This window comes from Peromyscus leucopus, chromosome 17, assembly GCF_004664715.2.
Source record: "Peromyscus leucopus breed LL Stock chromosome 17, UCI_PerLeu_2.1, whole genome shotgun sequence".
Taxonomy (NCBI): Eukaryota; Metazoa; Chordata; class Mammalia; order Rodentia; family Cricetidae; genus Peromyscus; species Peromyscus leucopus.
In genome coordinates, this window is record NC_051077.1 from 30,472,447 (window position 1) to 30,489,783 (window position 17,337).

General features: G+C 40.6%; 1 protein-coding gene across 2 annotated transcripts in view; it reads left to right on the forward strand.

Moving 5' to 3' along the window:
* The first annotated feature begins 236 nt into the window (after positions 1-236).
* Positions 237-17,337, forward strand: part of Pdlim3 (PDZ and LIM domain 3) — a 32,798-nt gene continuing 15,697 nt past the window's right edge. For both annotated transcript variants that reach the window (XM_028881164.2, XM_028881163.2), the window contains exons 1-3: positions 237-406; positions 12,268-12,419; positions 13,586-13,670. In XM_028881164.2, coding sequence (XP_028736997.1) covers positions 314-406; positions 12,268-12,419; positions 13,586-13,670 — 330 coding nt within the window. In that variant the 5' untranslated portion in view covers positions 237-313. The remainder of the gene's footprint in view (positions 407-12,267; positions 12,420-13,585; positions 13,671-17,337) is intronic.

Genomic DNA, 17,337 nt, shown 5'->3' on the forward strand with positions numbered 1-17,337 from the left:
AGCGCACTGCTGAGCAAGTAGACGAAAAGCAGGACAGGTGTTACTTAAGGGAATGGTGGAAGCTGAAACCTGAAGCCTCTTTGGGCGGGGAGAGGTCTGGGCGACTGCACCGGCGGCAAGGAGCTCCTCCAGCCAGGCGTTGTCTCTCACTTCCAAAGTTGGAGCTCTCCTTGGTGGGAGGGGGCGGGGAGGAGGGGAGGCCAGTGACGTCACTGGGCAGCAGGGATAAAACTCCCCGACAGCATTCCCAGCTAGATCGCAGCCTAGGGAGCTAAGTGCGTTGTCCGGTTGGACTCACTCGTGGGAAGACATCATGCCCCAGAACGTGGTCCTCCCGGGCCCTGCGCCCTGGGGCTTCAGACTCTCCGGGGGCATAGACTTCAACCAGCCTTTGGTCATCACCAGGGTAGGTGTTTTCCGTTCTGATTTTTGCTACCTGGCGTCACCTGGCGTCCCGAGGCACGGCAAGTGGCCTTGGAGCTAGAGAAGAATAGCCAAGAAACCCGGGGAGGGAGGCAAGGATAATGCACAGGGTTAATGAGGCGCGCTGAGCTTCTGGCTCCCAGTTGGACTTCAGCAACAAGCTGAAAAGATGCAAAGCAGTTTTGAGATTTAATCAAGTCAGCTCACACACCCTGCATCCCCTTTTCTTGGTCCCCCAGCCTCATTTCCAGGAGAGGTCAACTGACAGTGAGAGGTCCTGAACTCAGAGGAGGGTGCTGGAGCTGGGGGTGTCTTGGGCTCTCCCCACCCCACTTCCTTCCATAGTGAAGAGATGCAGGGAGAGAGAGAAAGAGGTGCTGAGAATTCACAGATATCTGGTCGAGCTAAACTTGCATCTGGGCCATTTTCCTGCCTGGATGAGAGCTTGAGCAGGGTGCTGTTTGCAGGGCATAGCGTGGACTGGTCAAGTTGGAACCACTCATATCAGCCCAGACAGGGAAAATATTACTAATGTGTATTCCTCCGTTTCCAGGCTTTTTGAATAAATATTTTCCAAAGCTGGGAACTTGGCTGAGGAAACATTACCTATAATTCAAACTACAAAGAAAACCTGTACAATAGTTTACCTGATAGAGAACAACTACTCAGGCTAGTAGCTTTGAAAATAAGACTTCAGTAGCAAAAGCAAACTGCCTTATTCCATGTTATCTAAAGCAGAAACCAACAAGAAGAGGGGTGTAAAAATGAAACCCAGGGTTCCTTTTCTGTCAACAAATTTCTAGAATAATTGTAACTTTTTATTTGGTATAGTTGAGAGTTTCTCAATTTTTTGAAAGCAATCATTTCAGTTACCACATGCAAGCCATTTTAAACATAAAGGCATAAACTTCCAAATATTATAATTTTATTTTCTAAATGTTATACTTTTCTTACTGCTCATACTATATTTTACAAATGTAGGCTTTATAATCTGATCATTCACAGATTTTGAATAAGGCAACACATGTATGTCAATATCATTTGGGAAGCCCTCTGCTTCTTTTAAAATCTCAAAGCATGTATCATAGGGATGCATACAATGGGGCATTTCAGGATTTGTTTTACATTTTTCAAAAACATATAAACACGTCTGACATGTGTTTTTATATGAGACATGAAAACATACCCCCCAGAAATGCCCTTAAGTAAATTAAGCAGCAAATGCTTCCGTGATCTGGGCCAAGTACTTCCTTTTATAGATTTACCAAAGAAAACAATGTCCACTGTTTCCACTAAGAAATATGCTTCGTTTATACAGTTTCACTTGCTCATATTAAATAACAGCTCTTGAATCATAACAAAGAATAAATCATATTTAAATTAAATCCTAAAGACTGAGTTATGTCATAAAGACCTTGAAGAAACTTACAAAAGAATTACCCTACTAATAATCTGTAACATATCTGTCTAATGAATCATGTGTTTGAAATTTGGGATTGTTGACACTAAAAGCAATATTATCTTAAAGTAATCTTAAGTCTGCATTTGGACTATGAAAGCTATTAGTGAATGCACTTGATGTAATGACAATTTTATTTGAAGAGCCTTTCTGTCTTGGATTTCTAACTCGTATCTAATCTGTGCCACAACTGTAGACACTTGATTCAATAATAGACCAGACATTATTTATTTAAAGCATGCCTTTTCAATTATTTTAACTTCTAGGGACCAGAAAACACTGAATTATCCAACCCCAATTGTCTCTAAACTCATGTACATCAGGAATTCCTGTTGAATAAATGCAAGCCCACTCACTTGGGCTTTTATGCCTTCATTGAAACTTACTAAGAATATGTCCACTGAAATTACAGAGACATGAGAAATCATTTGGATAAAACCCTAGGAGGAATTAGTCAAAAATAGTTGCTGTTACTATGTAGTGGATGTACTATGTACATTCTACTTTGTAAATTTTAATATTATTCTAGAAAGCATCTGCTAACATTGTGTATGCTGTTATATTTTTTGCTTAGCACACATTCTTCTAAGACTGTTACTTTGGTTAACTCACTCCAAGCTCAGAACATCCCTGTAAGAGCAGAAAGAAAAGGATCCCCTTTCACAGATTAGAGGAATGGAGCTTCAAGGCAGTCTTCAGCTCACCAGTGATCACAAGTGGAGGACCAGGTCCACCCGGCTCTAGTGCCTGCACTCTTAAGTCTACACATGAAAAAAAAACGTCCTTCACTGTCCCCATGACATCCAATATGCCAGTAACACCATCTCTTCTATTTCAAGATCCACTTTCTGTTCTTTGGGCTGCTGTCTTTGTTCAAGATACCATAACTTCCTGCCTAGAAGCCTGCCTGCCTTCTCCAATTCACCCTGCATATTCTTACCATCCATCTTTGAAAAGTACAAGGGGCCTTTCATCCTTCCCTCAAATCTTCAGTGACATCATTAGCTTGTAGAGAACAGAAGGCATGTTCTTCAGCCTTTTACTATCTGTTGGGACTTCCTTCCCTCTCCTTTTCCTCCTCTCACTCCATACATGGACAGCGAGAGGAGCGCTGGCTGCTTGTGACCTCCCTAGCATGGCTGAGCTTCTAGTACCCATCACTTTCTCCCAGAATTCTTTTCTCTACCCCCTCCTCATGGTCCTCTCTGCCTATGAAAACCTATTCAAAAGTTCTCCCCACGCTCTCCTCAAGACATGGTTGTTGCATTTATTGCATGATCATAGCTTTCCTCTTATCTTCTCTTAATATCATGTCTATACCACAGATACTTAAGCATACCCCACTCCATCACTTGCTCCTTGAGGGCAGGAACCTTTTACACTGGAAACTTCAATACATAGCACTGTCTGGTATATCCTATATGCTACAAAATACATATAGCCGTAATATGAATGACTTACTTGCTCACCCTTTACATAACTTTATTACCACAAATAGGTAGATTGTGCTCTCAAAATATTCACTTTACAATAAAGGTAACTGTTTGTCTGTTTGGTTACATTCTTAAGGGCACAAAAGACTGAAATGCCAAAAGCCATACTTACTGTCACAAGAAGTTCCTTCCATACACGAGAGGTATTTTCTCAAACCATTTACGTCAGTTTTTGTCCTCCTCCAAGCTAGGTTATATGTACCCTTCCTGCCCTGTGATGTATAATTGCAGACTATGGAGGGTCCCCAAATCATGACACCACCACTTTATAATGGTATGAAAGTGCCACACCTTCAGTTCAGACCATACTTAGAGTTTTGGCCTCTGCCTGGGCTAGCAACTGGCAGTGTGCTACTCTGTCTTGGTGCTGGATAGTGGCAAAAGGCCACAGCTAGAGTCAGCCACATGACCAGGAGAGCAACAGGGAGCCTCTATAATGTATTGCACTCTCTACATTAGGATGTTCAGTAGGACTGATACATCAAATTTTTGCTAATTTAAGGTGTTTTCAACTGCATAAAGAAATCGCAGTTGATTGAAATGTAACCTCAGCCTACATCAAGGAGCTTCCAGATAGAAGTGCTCCCTAGGAGACAATAGACCTCCAACCAGAGCTTGGGGGAGGGCTCCTGGTGGATACAGTCTGGGCCAGGACTGCCAGGTTCTTGGTCTCTGATCCAAAGAATTAAAAATAGGGTCTCACAAGGTCTTGCAAAAGTAGCAAGATAACTTTATTCTGAGTACAGATTAGAGATGGGGACACCCACACCCATCGTTGTGGGATTTAGAAGAAGGAATTGGTTACCAAGAGGCATATAGTTTGGGTGGTTCTCTATGTTGATTGATAGGTTAGGCATATATTCATCTTTCCTACTATGCATGTCCCTTCCCATAATGCAGCTGGTTTTAATTGTATGGTAGCCAATTCTACATAGATATAAGATGGTAAGTAGGGAATTCTCCTAAAAGTTTACTAGGAAACACAGTTTTGCCTTGTTGTGCATATACCCAAAGCCAAACCAAGGTGGATTAGCCCTTCTGTTCATACATATATGTGATGGGAATACACTTGAATAGAAACTGTCCAAAGTTGGTTGCTACTGGGGTGAGAAAACTCATTACATTCTTAGAGATGGGAGTGCCGGTAGCCTGGCATAGGGTGGGAAGGAGGTTCTAGAGTATTCTAGGGTCGATAAGTACACCAGAGTGGGAGAGAGGCATAGTATATGCAAGCAAAGGAATTAGGCTGCCAAGTACATTATTACTAGCGGGGGCGTACATAACCAAAATTGGGGTCCCAGGCTGCTAACTATCTTCCATGCTCTCCTGCTTCAAGGTAACAAGTTACTCCCCCCATCAACTGAAACTGCAGTTCACAAGGTTAAGACCAAGAGTTTCTGTCTCATAATTATTCACAGACCCACTAATCAGTGCAATAACTTTTAGTGTACTTTGAAGAAACACATGCATAGATCAAAAGGTGGGAAACTAAACCACCAGACCCAAGGTTTTCTAGACAACACATGCACTGAATTTTGTGTAAAATAAAATGTAGGTTTGGGACATTCAGTTTAAGAGAGTGTTATGGTTCAAAGCTGAAATGCCTCGCACTGTATTGCATTGTGAATACTCAGTCTTTAGCTCATGGTGGAATGTTACAGGAGCTTTTAGGAAGTGGGGCCTAGCTCATAGAGGCAGTCATGAGGGCCAAGCCTTCGAGGTTACAACTCCCTAACTCCCCACCAATCCACCCCTCACCTAGGCAGCCCTCTGCCCCTCTATAGGTTATTCTGCCGGATAACCTGTCACACAATGACATAGAGAATGATTATTTCACATGTCTATGTCAACTTCTTTGGTTTTTCTTGAAAGAAGATCCTAAAGGTTCTTCTGGAAGTTTCTTGACCAACCAGGAAGTGGATTTACTCTCACAGACAAGTCACAAATTGTTGATATTTTAAAAATTCCAATATGGAATGTAGCACAAACTCAAGTTGCTCACACATATGAAATGGGTGTGTATCTGAGGCCGGTGTGTCATTTCCTCCCTTTTTATCCCCTCTTCCTTCTCTTCAGAGGGCTCCAGGATCAGTGTGGCTGTGAATGCTGCATGGACCTGAGTACCAACACAGAGTGTGTCAACATACCATTAATACTTACAGTTTCTCTCTCTCTCTCTCTCTCTCTCTCTCTCTCTCTCTCTCTCTCTCTCTCTCTCTCTCTGTGTGTGTGTGTGTGTGTGTGTGTGTGTGTGTGTGTGTTGCTTCAATCTAAACTTTATTTGAAATTTGAAAATGGGATGGTTATAGTTGGACATAATCTTTTCCCAGGAAAAAAACAGGGTAATAGAAAGACTGATGTGAATAAAACCTGTGTAATTTTGTGCTAACAAAGACTTGTGTCTACTGAGAAGCACTCACTGGTTCATATGTTCATAATATTGATTGTAAAATATCCTATTACTTGAAAGGCACCAAGGGAGAACAATTATAATTTAGAAGGATCTATAATATTATATAGATGCATGTCTCCCCTGTGAGAGGCTTACGTATCAGCGGAAGAAGAGACACGTACATAAGCTACCATGACAAAGTGGTCCAAAATTCCCCAAGAAAAGTATGGCTTAAGAGGCACAGTAGTGGGGAGGTCATCCACAGGGAGGTTGCACATATTAGTAGAAGAGCCTGTGCTATCAAGAGAAACAGCCGCAGGAAGAATTTCAGATTTTTCACTGAATAAATAACCCCACATGAGTATCTTACAACTTCCGAGCATCAATTTTCTCATATTAAAATAACAGTAACTGTTTTACAATATTGTCTTAAGAATTAAGCAAGATGATATCCTATTAATGATAATAGTATTATTATTAATAATAATACTATTGTGACAGTAAAATAATGGTCTTCTGGCCGGGCGGTGGTGGCACACGCCTTTAATCCCAGCACTCGGGAGGCAGAGCCAGGTGGATCTCTGGAGTTCGAGGCCAGCCTGGACTACCAAGTGAGTCCCAGGAAAAGTGCAAAGCTACACAGAGAAACCCTGTCTCGAAAAAAAAAAACAAAAAAAAAAAAAGAAAGAAAGAAAGAAAGAAAGAAAGAAAGAAAGAAAGAAAGAAAGAAAGAAAGAAAGAAAAATAATGGTCTTCATCCCAGACTGCACATTCAAATCACGCAAATCACTTTCAAAATACCTATGCTCGGGGTCATGAGGAGATTCTGCTGTAAATGATGTGAGATGTCACTCTAGAAACTTCCATAGTACCCAGGTCCTGGTTGGATTTATGTGCCTGGCAAGGATTCCAAAGTTTATTTGGTAGGGAATGGAGGACAACAGAATAGGTTACCATGAAGAGCCAAAATCATCTAAGGTATTTGTAAATAACCCAGCTTGTGGGTCCTTTCCTAGAGATTCTGAGTTTTGACTCCAAACATCTAGTATAGAATAGAGTCTTTTTGACCAACAATGACCCCAGGTGATTCTTTTAATAGGGAAGTTTAAAATCGTGATGCTGAGTGATTAACCACAGGGCTATGGCCAATTATCTTTCTGGTAACTTTAATAGTTAAGACCTTAATAAGCCCAAATACAACAATAAATCATTTTAAATCCCTATGCTTCAGCCAAACAGTCATAGCACACACCTTTACGCCCAGCACTTGGGAGGCAGAGGCAGGTGAATCTCTCAAGTTCAAGGCCAGCCTGGTCTTCAGGGTAAGTTCCAGGACAGCTAAGTAGGGCTACACAGAGAAACCCTTTCTTGGAGGAAGAAAAAAACAGAAAACTAACAGAAAACTAAAATCCTATGCTTCATTTCACCTCTCTGTTCTCCCAGCTGGAGAAAGCATTGTAACAAAAAGCTGTGAGCACGCTATAAAGATACAATATAATAATAGGATGACAGAAATTAAAATAGAGCAATAATATAAATTCATCATGGACCTCGGATTTTGTTTGTTTGTTGGTTGGTTGGTTGGTTTTTTTTGGGGGGGTTGGTTTTTTGAGACAGGGTTTCTCTGTGTAGCTTTGCACCTTTCCTGGAACTCACTCTGTAGCCCAGGCTGGCCTTGAACTCACAGAGATCCACCTGGCTCTGCCTCCTGAGTGCTGGGATTAAAGGAGTGCACCACCACTGCCTGGCTGGATCTTGGATTCTTAATACCTCAGTAAATGGTTTTACTTACAAAGTCAAGCTAACAGTCATTGTAGTCATTAGCCATCCTATTCATCAGCCTTACTGAACCAGAAAACTACAAACAATAAAGGCATTGAATCCCTCTTTCTCCCTCTACAACCATTTTCTGCCCAATCCATCCATCTGTGGAGGACTAAAAACAGTAGTTGCCATGCTGAGAACAAACAAACAAAGTCAGACATGGGTTCTTGCCGTCACTAGATGACCCCCATTCTTCTTTCATTTCTCTTGCTGTAATAAAACAGTCTGACCAAAAGCAACATCACGTAAAAGGGATTTCAGCTTAATGATTCCTGATCACCATCTATCATTGCAGGAAGCGAGAGGGCCTTTCATCCTATTTCACACAGCACTATGAACTCATTTCGCAGCCAACACATACAGCGGGAACGGTGGAGGAAGCTGCTTGCTGGCTGGGCAGCTTGTGCATTGCCAGTTTTCCTGTTCGGTTCAGGACCACCTGCCCAGGGATGGTACTGCTGATAATAACCGGGCCTTCCTCCATCGATCAACAGTCAAGACATTCCCCTACAGACCTGCCCACGGGTCAATTTAGACTAAGCAATGTCTCAATTCGGGCTGTCCTTTCAGATGACTATTCTGTGTCGCGATGACAATTAAAGCTAACCAAGCCAGCTTCTGGAGTGCCTGGTGACATACATGGTCCTGTAGCTGCTCTTAGCTCAGCAGGAAGCCCTGGGTTACTTAGACAGATCTCTTTCTTGTAAAAACCAAACAGTCCTCTCTGCTCAGCCTATCGTAAAGCATTGTTGAAACAAGGAAAACAATTTTAGATTAGCATTTTGTACAAAGATAAGATGAAATTCTTAACTTTAGAATTTACTGTTAATAAATTTTAGTGCCTTCTACTATCTAAAATATTCAACTTTAATATCTGCTGTCTGTTCAATTTACAAAGTCAGTATTTGTTACTTGTTCGACATTTAAGTTCTGATGTCTGCTTAAATGTGTTTATTTAACCCACCCAACAGCACAGCTTACAAACGCAGATACATATAGACACACGCATAGACACATAGCTCTATTTTCTATTTATCATAACCAAAGCTAAAACAGAAAAAAAGAAAAAAGAAAAGTTAACCACTTCCAGTTTGGATTGAGTGACACTTGAGTCTGTTCAACTGTATTATTAAACCTAAGATGAGGTTTACAAACAAGCACATTAAACCTTATTTAATGATTTAACCCATATGAAGCATTCTAGCCTTAAAAGCTTAAAAATAGAAAGTAATGCCCTTGACACCCTATATTGAAAGAATATTAAACGATTAGGATTATTTTTATGTGTACGAGGTCCATTGAAGATAGAAACTTTGTCCTAGTAGTCCTGGGTCTGGGAGAACTTCTAAATGAAACATAACTATGAAACAGCCTCCAAGGGCTAGGATGTACTGAGCCAAGTTGTCTTCACCAAGCTGTATCAACTGTTCCCACTAGAAAATCTTCATGACCCAGTAATTAACCAAGAACAATAAACAATCTGGTGATAGTACTGGAGAACTAGGACACATGAGAACTTACTGTTTTTCCAATTTTATTTATTTAAATGAACTTGAATCTCTCTAGAGGTTCAGAATGGGCTAGAACAAGCAAATAGAAAAGAGCAAATTGACTATGAATCCTAGAGGAACATATTGGGGACAGTAGAGTTTATTCCTAGAGCAATTCGAAGTTTAAAATAAGACTCAGGGGTGGTTCTGATTTACAATGGCCAGTTTCCAATCATAACAATGGTAGGTTCACAATAATAAAATAACCTGGGCTGGGGCGACAGCTCAGTAGGGAGAGCTCCTGCTGCACAAGAGTGAGGATCTGAGTTCGGATCTCCAGCACCCAAGAAAAATTCAGGCATAGCTGGACCTGGAACCCAATCACTGTGGAGTGGTGGAGACGAGAGAGCCACGGGGCCTTCTATCCAGCCAGCCTAGCAGGTTCAGTAAGAGATCCTGTCTCAAAGCAACTAAAGAAGGAAAGGATAACGCATGGCACCCGATGCCCTCCTCTCTACTCAGAGCACACGAGTGTGTGCACAGAGAGCAAGACAGACAGACAGACCACATACATACAAAACACACACACACATATACAAAATTTTCTTTTTCTTCATAAGCCCTGATTTAAATGACCTTTTCACTCATTCTTCAGTTTTTCATGTATTAAATCTAAACACCTGGAAACAGACCATGAAACATTAGAAATACAGATACTCCCTGACCTATGATGCAGCTACATCCTGATAACACCATCAAGAGTTGAAAGTACTGTAAGTTGAAAATGCAGAATGCATCTTGATAGATTTAACACACCCAATGCCACAGCTTAGAAGCATGGTACACATAGAATATTTGTTGTTTACCAACCTAGCCTGAACTTCGTAATTGTTTCCCCCCTCCCTTCCTCCCTCCCTCCCTCCCCCCTCCCCCCCTCCTCTCTCTCTCTCTCTCTCTCTCTCTCTCTCTCTCTCTCTCTCTCTCTCTCTCTCTCTCTCTCTGCTGACTAGACCTGGGACTCTGCTCTTACCTCCCAACATCAGGAGCAAGTGTTATACTGCAAATCACTGGCTAAGGAAAAGATCATACTACAGAACCCAAAGTACGGTTCATCCTGAGTTATACACCTTTTGAATCATGGTGAAGTTGAAAAATCACCAGCTAAATCATCATGTCAGGGGCCCTCCATCAGATGAGCTTGCAGTCTAGTAAAGAAGACAGTAACACACAAGCAACTAAACAAATACAAAACTAAAGGAAATCTTCATGAAGGAAATAAACAAGATATAAAAATGAAAAATGAGGTTGGGAAACTAGAGAAAACATACTTCAGAACTTTGGGGAATTTTGTAAAAAGCATCATTTGCACTTAAACCTAAAGGATAAAAAGCAGCCAACAGGTGAGGAGTATTTTGGACAACAATAACTATGTATGTAAAACCTTGAGGAGGCACAGGACTGCTCTGCTTGCGAACTGAAAGGAAATCAAAATGGCCATTGAATCTTGGATAAAGGAGAGCAGGAATGGTATCAGATGACTGGACAGTTAGCTAGGGAGATATCCATGTGAGTACAAGATGGAAAAAAAATGAGAGAAAATTTTACCCAAATGAGAGTATGAATAATAATCAAAACAACCTTCAATTTTTAACTGGATATTCAGCATACTAATATTCCGGAAACATTTTCTATTTCTAACCATTAAAAACATATATGTTCCTATATCTTGAAGCACTGCTTTCATTTTCTACTTCTAAATAAATCATACACATTTCTTTTTTTTTAATTATACACATTTCTGGTAAAAAGAAAAAAATGAATATTGCTTTTCCCCTATTTTGAAAATCTCTGATTTTTAAGTAGTATGTTTAGACCATTTATATTTAATGTAGTTATTGACCTGGTTTAATTAAAGCTTATCTTATTAGGTATTTTCTATTTACTCCACCTGTTCTTCATTCATGGAGCAGCTACCATGACTAAATACAAACTTCCTTTCTGTCAGTGGTTCTTTACAGTCATGCTAACTCACACCAAACTGTTAGCAATGTTTTACCTCACCACCTTATTATGGCCACCTCTTCCTCCATGCTCCATCACAGGCATGGGCTTTTTCTTCCTTGGAGGTATCCATCTTTCCTTGAATTTCTGGTTTTCTTCACAGTGACTTCAGTCCTCTATAATGTTATAAATGTTTATATTTTCAGGCTTCTTTTTGTCAGCTCAAGAGTGACTCTGTCCTCAGATGTCTACATGTAGATGTTCTGTCTTAGTTTAAGCTATTATATCTGGGTGGAGTTTCAACAACTGAAATCATGTCTTACCATTCTAAGAGCTAGAAATCTGAAGTTAAGGTACTAACATGGTTGGATCCTTGCAAGGGCCCTCTTCCAGATTTCAAATAACCAACTTCTTGTGTCCCTACAGAAAAGGCAGAAAAACAACAAAGCTATTTCATAGGTCTGTTTGTAAGGTACTAGTTTCAGTCATGATGTTCTAGACTGCTGACCCTCCCAAGGGCTTCTCCTCCAAAAGTCACGAATTTATAAGAAATTCATCATATGAATTTGGGGAATATAAATAGCCAATCCGTGCTCTTCCCCTCACAATAATGTTAAAAATGAAAACATATCAAGTTACTAAAGTAGTTTCAATTCAAGTATACCAAAGTCATCAATACATAGAAAACTCTATCTCCAAATAGAAAGTTCTGGCAAACAACAACAACAAAAAAAAAGTACTGGTTTTTGACAAAGAAAATATTCACAAATGTAGTTATAGAAAATATTTAAAAGATAACAAGAGAGAGAATGGTTCTTAAAACATGGCTAGTATGAAACAAAATTATTATTTTGTTATTATTTAACATAATAAAATAGCATTAACACAATTGATCGACTGAAAGTTCTTTTAAAATTAGGTTTAAGTTTTCAAGATAGCATTGAAATATTAAGTATAAAACTCAAGATACTGACCTAGGTGGCAGTGGTGCACGCCTTTAATCCCAGCACTCGGGAGGCAGAGCGAGACAGATCTCTGTGACTTTGAGGCCAGCCTGGGCTACCAAGTAAGTTCCAGGACAGGCACCAAAACTACACAGAGAAACCCTGTCTCAGAAAGAAAAGAAAAAAACTCAAGATATTGCTGGATATTGGATTTTAAATGGTGTCTTGATTTATCTTCCAGATCACCCCGGGAAGCAAGGCGGCAGCTGCCAACCTGTGTCCTGGAGATGTCATCCTGGCTATTGATGGCTTCGGTACGGAGTCCATGACCCATGCTGATGCACAGGACAGGATTAAAGCAGCATCATATCAACTGTGTCTCAAGATTGACAGGTGTGCCTTGGCTAATGGGGTCAAAACTTGATCTGTGTTTTCAGGAAAACCCAAACTAGGGCTCTAAATGATCTCAGCTACATCATGAGAAATGTCACAGACCTAGAATTTTGGTGGAGTTTTTGTTTGGTTGGTTTTTTTGTTTTTTAATGTAACAGCCACTTTATTCTTGTATTCATTGAAATTGGTCAATCTAGCATGTGTGAATGAACCAATTTTCAAGAACAAAATTCTCTGAAATATCAAAATTAAAATGGTGCAGAGGAATGACTCCTTCATATAGTAGCCCAGTGACTTCACTGTGAAAATAATTACAGCCATGAAAACACAAAGCAGAATGAACAGCTGGACCACAGTACGGTGGGATGGAATAGGGTTGAAAGATGCTCTTTAAAGACCCTCTGGATTTGCCCCAATGTGGCCATGTTAATTTTGATTGTTAATTTCCTTTATACTGTAGGCTGTTTTGTACATATTCATCCCAAGAGACCACCACGAGGTGTGGGAAATATATGTGTGTCTAGTAAATATGCAGGTATTGCTAGCCTATTTCCCAAAGTTGAAATTTAAACCCAACTTCTTGTCATGAGAGCCTTGATATAAAGCTGAAAATGGTTATAGTGTCCTTTTCATGTAATGATCACGTTGCTGTTGTACCCACAATCATCCACTGGTACAGAAGACTCAATCCATTATCCATCTACAACCTTCATGGAGTAAAATAGATTCTCTTCTATCTGTGCCTATGCTTCTGAGCCACTGACACCTAAGAGCTGGACCAACTACAGCTCTTGGATGCCAGTCTCTCCCTGGCTCCTGTGGCAGCCTTAGGAGGATAGAAGAGAAGAGAGAGCCACCGAGCTTGCCTCTTGGTGTCTGTGGCGTGTCTCTAAGTGTCCCTCTTCTGTTGTTCTTACACACACTTGGAGACATACTTTCTCCAGAATCCACACCATGCACTTAATCTGTTCTTGCATCCTCAAAAAGACACTAAAAATATATAAGACTAACAAAATGGGAATATACAGAATAAGCAAAAACTAAATTCTTCTGGCTTAAATCACTGAAGGTTGCTAGTATTTTTCACAAACAGAATGGGAAATAACGTATATTTTAAAAGGAGTGCCATTTGGATTTAGATTTTACAAACTTGGTTTTATTTGCAGGGCGGAAACCCGCTTATGGTCTCCACAGGTGTCTGAAGACGGAAAAGCACATCCTTTCAAAATAAATTTAGAAGCTGAACCACAGGTAGGAAGTTCAGAGGGCGTCGCTATCACATCACATCTTCTGTTCAAGGGTGAGGGAAGTAAGAAACCTAAGAATCAGAAAAAGTCACCTGGGAAGCCACGACTGGGCTCCACTCTCTTAGGTTAACTTACATAATTCATGTTTCCCTACATCCAGGAAAAAACAGAGAGTACCTAGGCAGGTATCTCTTTAAATGTCAAGTATATTCTCTGCTGGGCATGTTAGCATATGTCTGTAATCCCAGAACTTGGGAGACAGGTGGGATTGAGGCAAGGTTGATGCCAGTCTAGAATAGACAGGAAGTTCCAAGCCAGCCAGGGTTTACAGATTGAAACCACAACACACACAAAGTGGGAGAAAACCCACTTTCTCTTTCAGAACAATTTGACCAAGTCTGTATGGAGTTCACTTTTCTTTTTCTTTTCTTTTTTCCTTTCTTTTCATTTCTTGTGATAAGACTTCTGCTGAATAAATGGCCGTGGTATAATCTGAGAACTTTGCATTGTTTAAATAAAGCAAAATAAAACCCAGGCTGGGCCATTCGAAATGGGTGGCTCTAATCTAATAATTAATAGTTATTGTAATCTTCAACCCTGTAAGGTCTTTGCATGGGTCTTATTTGGATACCCTTCTTTAATTCTCAGTTCTGACGATCTATAATTAAATTTACCTTACGGAAAACGAATTGAATTTTGTTATCACAGAGATACTCTATGTGTGTGGCTAACTTATAAAAAGATAAAAGATTTTTCCCTTGAGGCAAGCCTGTCTCATGAGCCACATGAATCTAATCATCTGAGGTTTATCTGGCTGTGTTCACTTTCAGAAACCCCCCCCCAAAAAAAAACAAACACTAAAATTGAATCAAACCTCAATTATAATACACTGGAAAACTCTAATTAAGAACAGGGTTTTACAACCTCTCCTTAGAAGCTGCCAGGGCTTAGAGATACAAAGATATGTGTTTAATATCACCTTTGAAACAAGCATTTCCGTTAAGATGGTAGATACTTCCAGCGTGCGGTTTTCTACAGACCTAACGAAGACTGTCTGAGAATACATTTGTAATTCACGCTTCAGCACTCTTCTCCTTGGCAGGTTCACCGGCTCCATGTTTTCTCCCTGCCCCAGGAAGCCTCCATTTTCTCTTTATAAAATAGACCTAGCACAACATAAGCACGAGTGTCTCATAGACTCCCCAAAGATTTCAATAAGACAATATAGGCAAAGGCCGGAAGCTAGTCTAACAGGTACGAGTTCTTATGCTCAAGTGTTTTCTCCCGTCAACCCCCAAGCTGTGATCAGAAGCCTCCCCGGGTTTCTTGACAGTATGCACCTGTTTACAGAAGGGCTTCCTGTCCTCGCTGTCACTGTATGACAAGGAAGAGTCCCTTCCTCATGACTATTGCAAAGGTCCTTATAAATCGTGCTCCTTCAAAGCTTTATGTTAGTTAAAATACGGCCCCCTCCCAGCCCACACACAGAAAAGGAAACACAGTATGTATTCTTTAAAGGGAAGGGTTTATAAGATCCTTGACCTAGCTTTTGACTAAAAGGGAAGTCAAGAGTCTGTGCCTAAAAATTATGAGCCAAAGGAGAGAGAAGGGTCCTCGAGGAAAGTAAGCAAGATCCAGAGCATTCTCAAGACAGGAGCCATGTGTCTGTTTTCATGAGGAAGCCACGAGACTTCCCCAGGCGTAGCCAGCAGCAATCACCCAGTACATCGCAGACTAATGAGGTAAAGGGATGGAGGACAAACTGTATTTCCTAGCAATGACCAGGATGGGTCCTGGGGACCAGTTCTCAGAATGGCTACTGCCTCCAGCTGTTAAGTTCTGTGTGATCTTGGAAGGTGAGTGGCATATTTAGGTCAGAAAAAAAAAAAAAAAAAAAACAAAAAACCTTTCATTCTTCAAAGTAAGTGAGCAAATGCTGAAAAAGAAGGGAGAGGTAATAGAGGTAATATAGATGGACGATCCCACCTTGAAACTGCTTAGGGCCAGAAGCTTCAGGTAAATTTACAGTGTTTGCATATACACAGTGAGATACTTTAGCGAAGAGACTCAAACCTAAACACAAAATTTATTTTTGCCTTTTTTTTTCACACCTTGACACACAGGCTCAGGGGAATGAGGCCTCCTGTTTAGTTAGGACCCATTGCTTGAGACCAGGCATGGAATTTTCCACTTACAACATACCATTGCTCAAAATCTTTCTCTTTTCGGAACAGTTTGGATTTCTGGGTTTTAGTTTAGAGACGCCCAACCTGTTAACATAGCAAAAACTTCTAAAAGCCATTGGTGGCTCACCCTGGCATGGGAGGGTCCTTTACATTGGTGACTGGCAGTATCTCCAATGAGCACTTCATTTGATACAAGGAGAGGTGAGATGAAACACAGCATTCTAGACACATCTCTGTCATGTATACATAGTCCTTTGTAGTAATGCACACACTGACTTACTTCCCACACATACCAGTTCGTCATTTAGAGGCAACAGAAGTGAAAACGGAGACCTGTGTGGCCCTTGTGCACACATCTGTTGACTGTCCAGACTTGGAGTCTCTAGAGTGCATTGGGTGAAATTCCCATTTCTTTGTCGTCCACTCACAGCACACATCAGTCACTGTATTGCATGCACCCTTTTGCAAATGACTTCCCTGTTCCAGATGTATCCTTGTTTTTAAAGCTCTAACTCACCAATATGAGATGTAAGGGCTGGGGGAACTAAACAGGTTTAATCAGTGGGTCAAACCCTGGGTGATACTTCATCACAATGGCCATTCCTACCCTAGTAAGGATTTACTAAAGCAAGATGTACTTAAGTCATGATGGGAGTCTGCGCTTTGCTACCATCTCTTAAGAATTTAGAGTTGGAGGGGCTGGAGAGATGGCTCAGAGGTTAAGAGCACTGCTTGTTCTTCCAAAGGTCCTGAGTTCAATTCCCAGCAACTACATGGTGGCTCACAATCATCTGTAGTGAGATCTGGTGCCCTCAAAAAAAAAAAAAAAAAAAAAAAAAGAATTTAGAGTCGATGGTAATTCCTGAGCTGGAGTGAGAAAAGAGATCTCTCTTGCAAGTCTGTATGCATAAAAATATAACTATCATTTTCCCAAGAATTAGCTTCTAAGGCATCATTCTAATTTTAAATATTCCTGCCTGTTAACCATTTTATTAGCTCGGATATCCTGAACTTAAGGGTTAGATTATACTTTTTTATTTATTTGTTTATTTTAAAATCTTCAAATAAGGAAAAGGAAATGAAAGGAAATGAGTTTCTTTCTTTCTTTTTTTAAGTGAAAAAGGTGAGGATTAGGTTAACAACTGTAGCAGGCACTCAGATGGCGCCTCTTAAAATTCCATTCATTTGAGTCATGCCTACTCCTTACTGGCTCCCTCTCCAAGAAGCCAGCCTTTGAGGGGCTCAGAGATAAGAACAAGTTCAGCTCTCCTAATCATCAAAGGGTTTCCCCTTGTGCCGCTTTTCAGCCAGATCGCAACATGACTAGTTCACATGGCACAGGCATTTGGTGCGCAAAGCAGCTGAATTTCAGTGCAGCTCAGCCATCTGACAGTCCTGGTTACAGCACAGAGAGAGCTTTTCTTCGGACAGATTTGCGATCTTTGCATTTGGAGAAAAATACTAATGTTTAAGTAATACACTGCC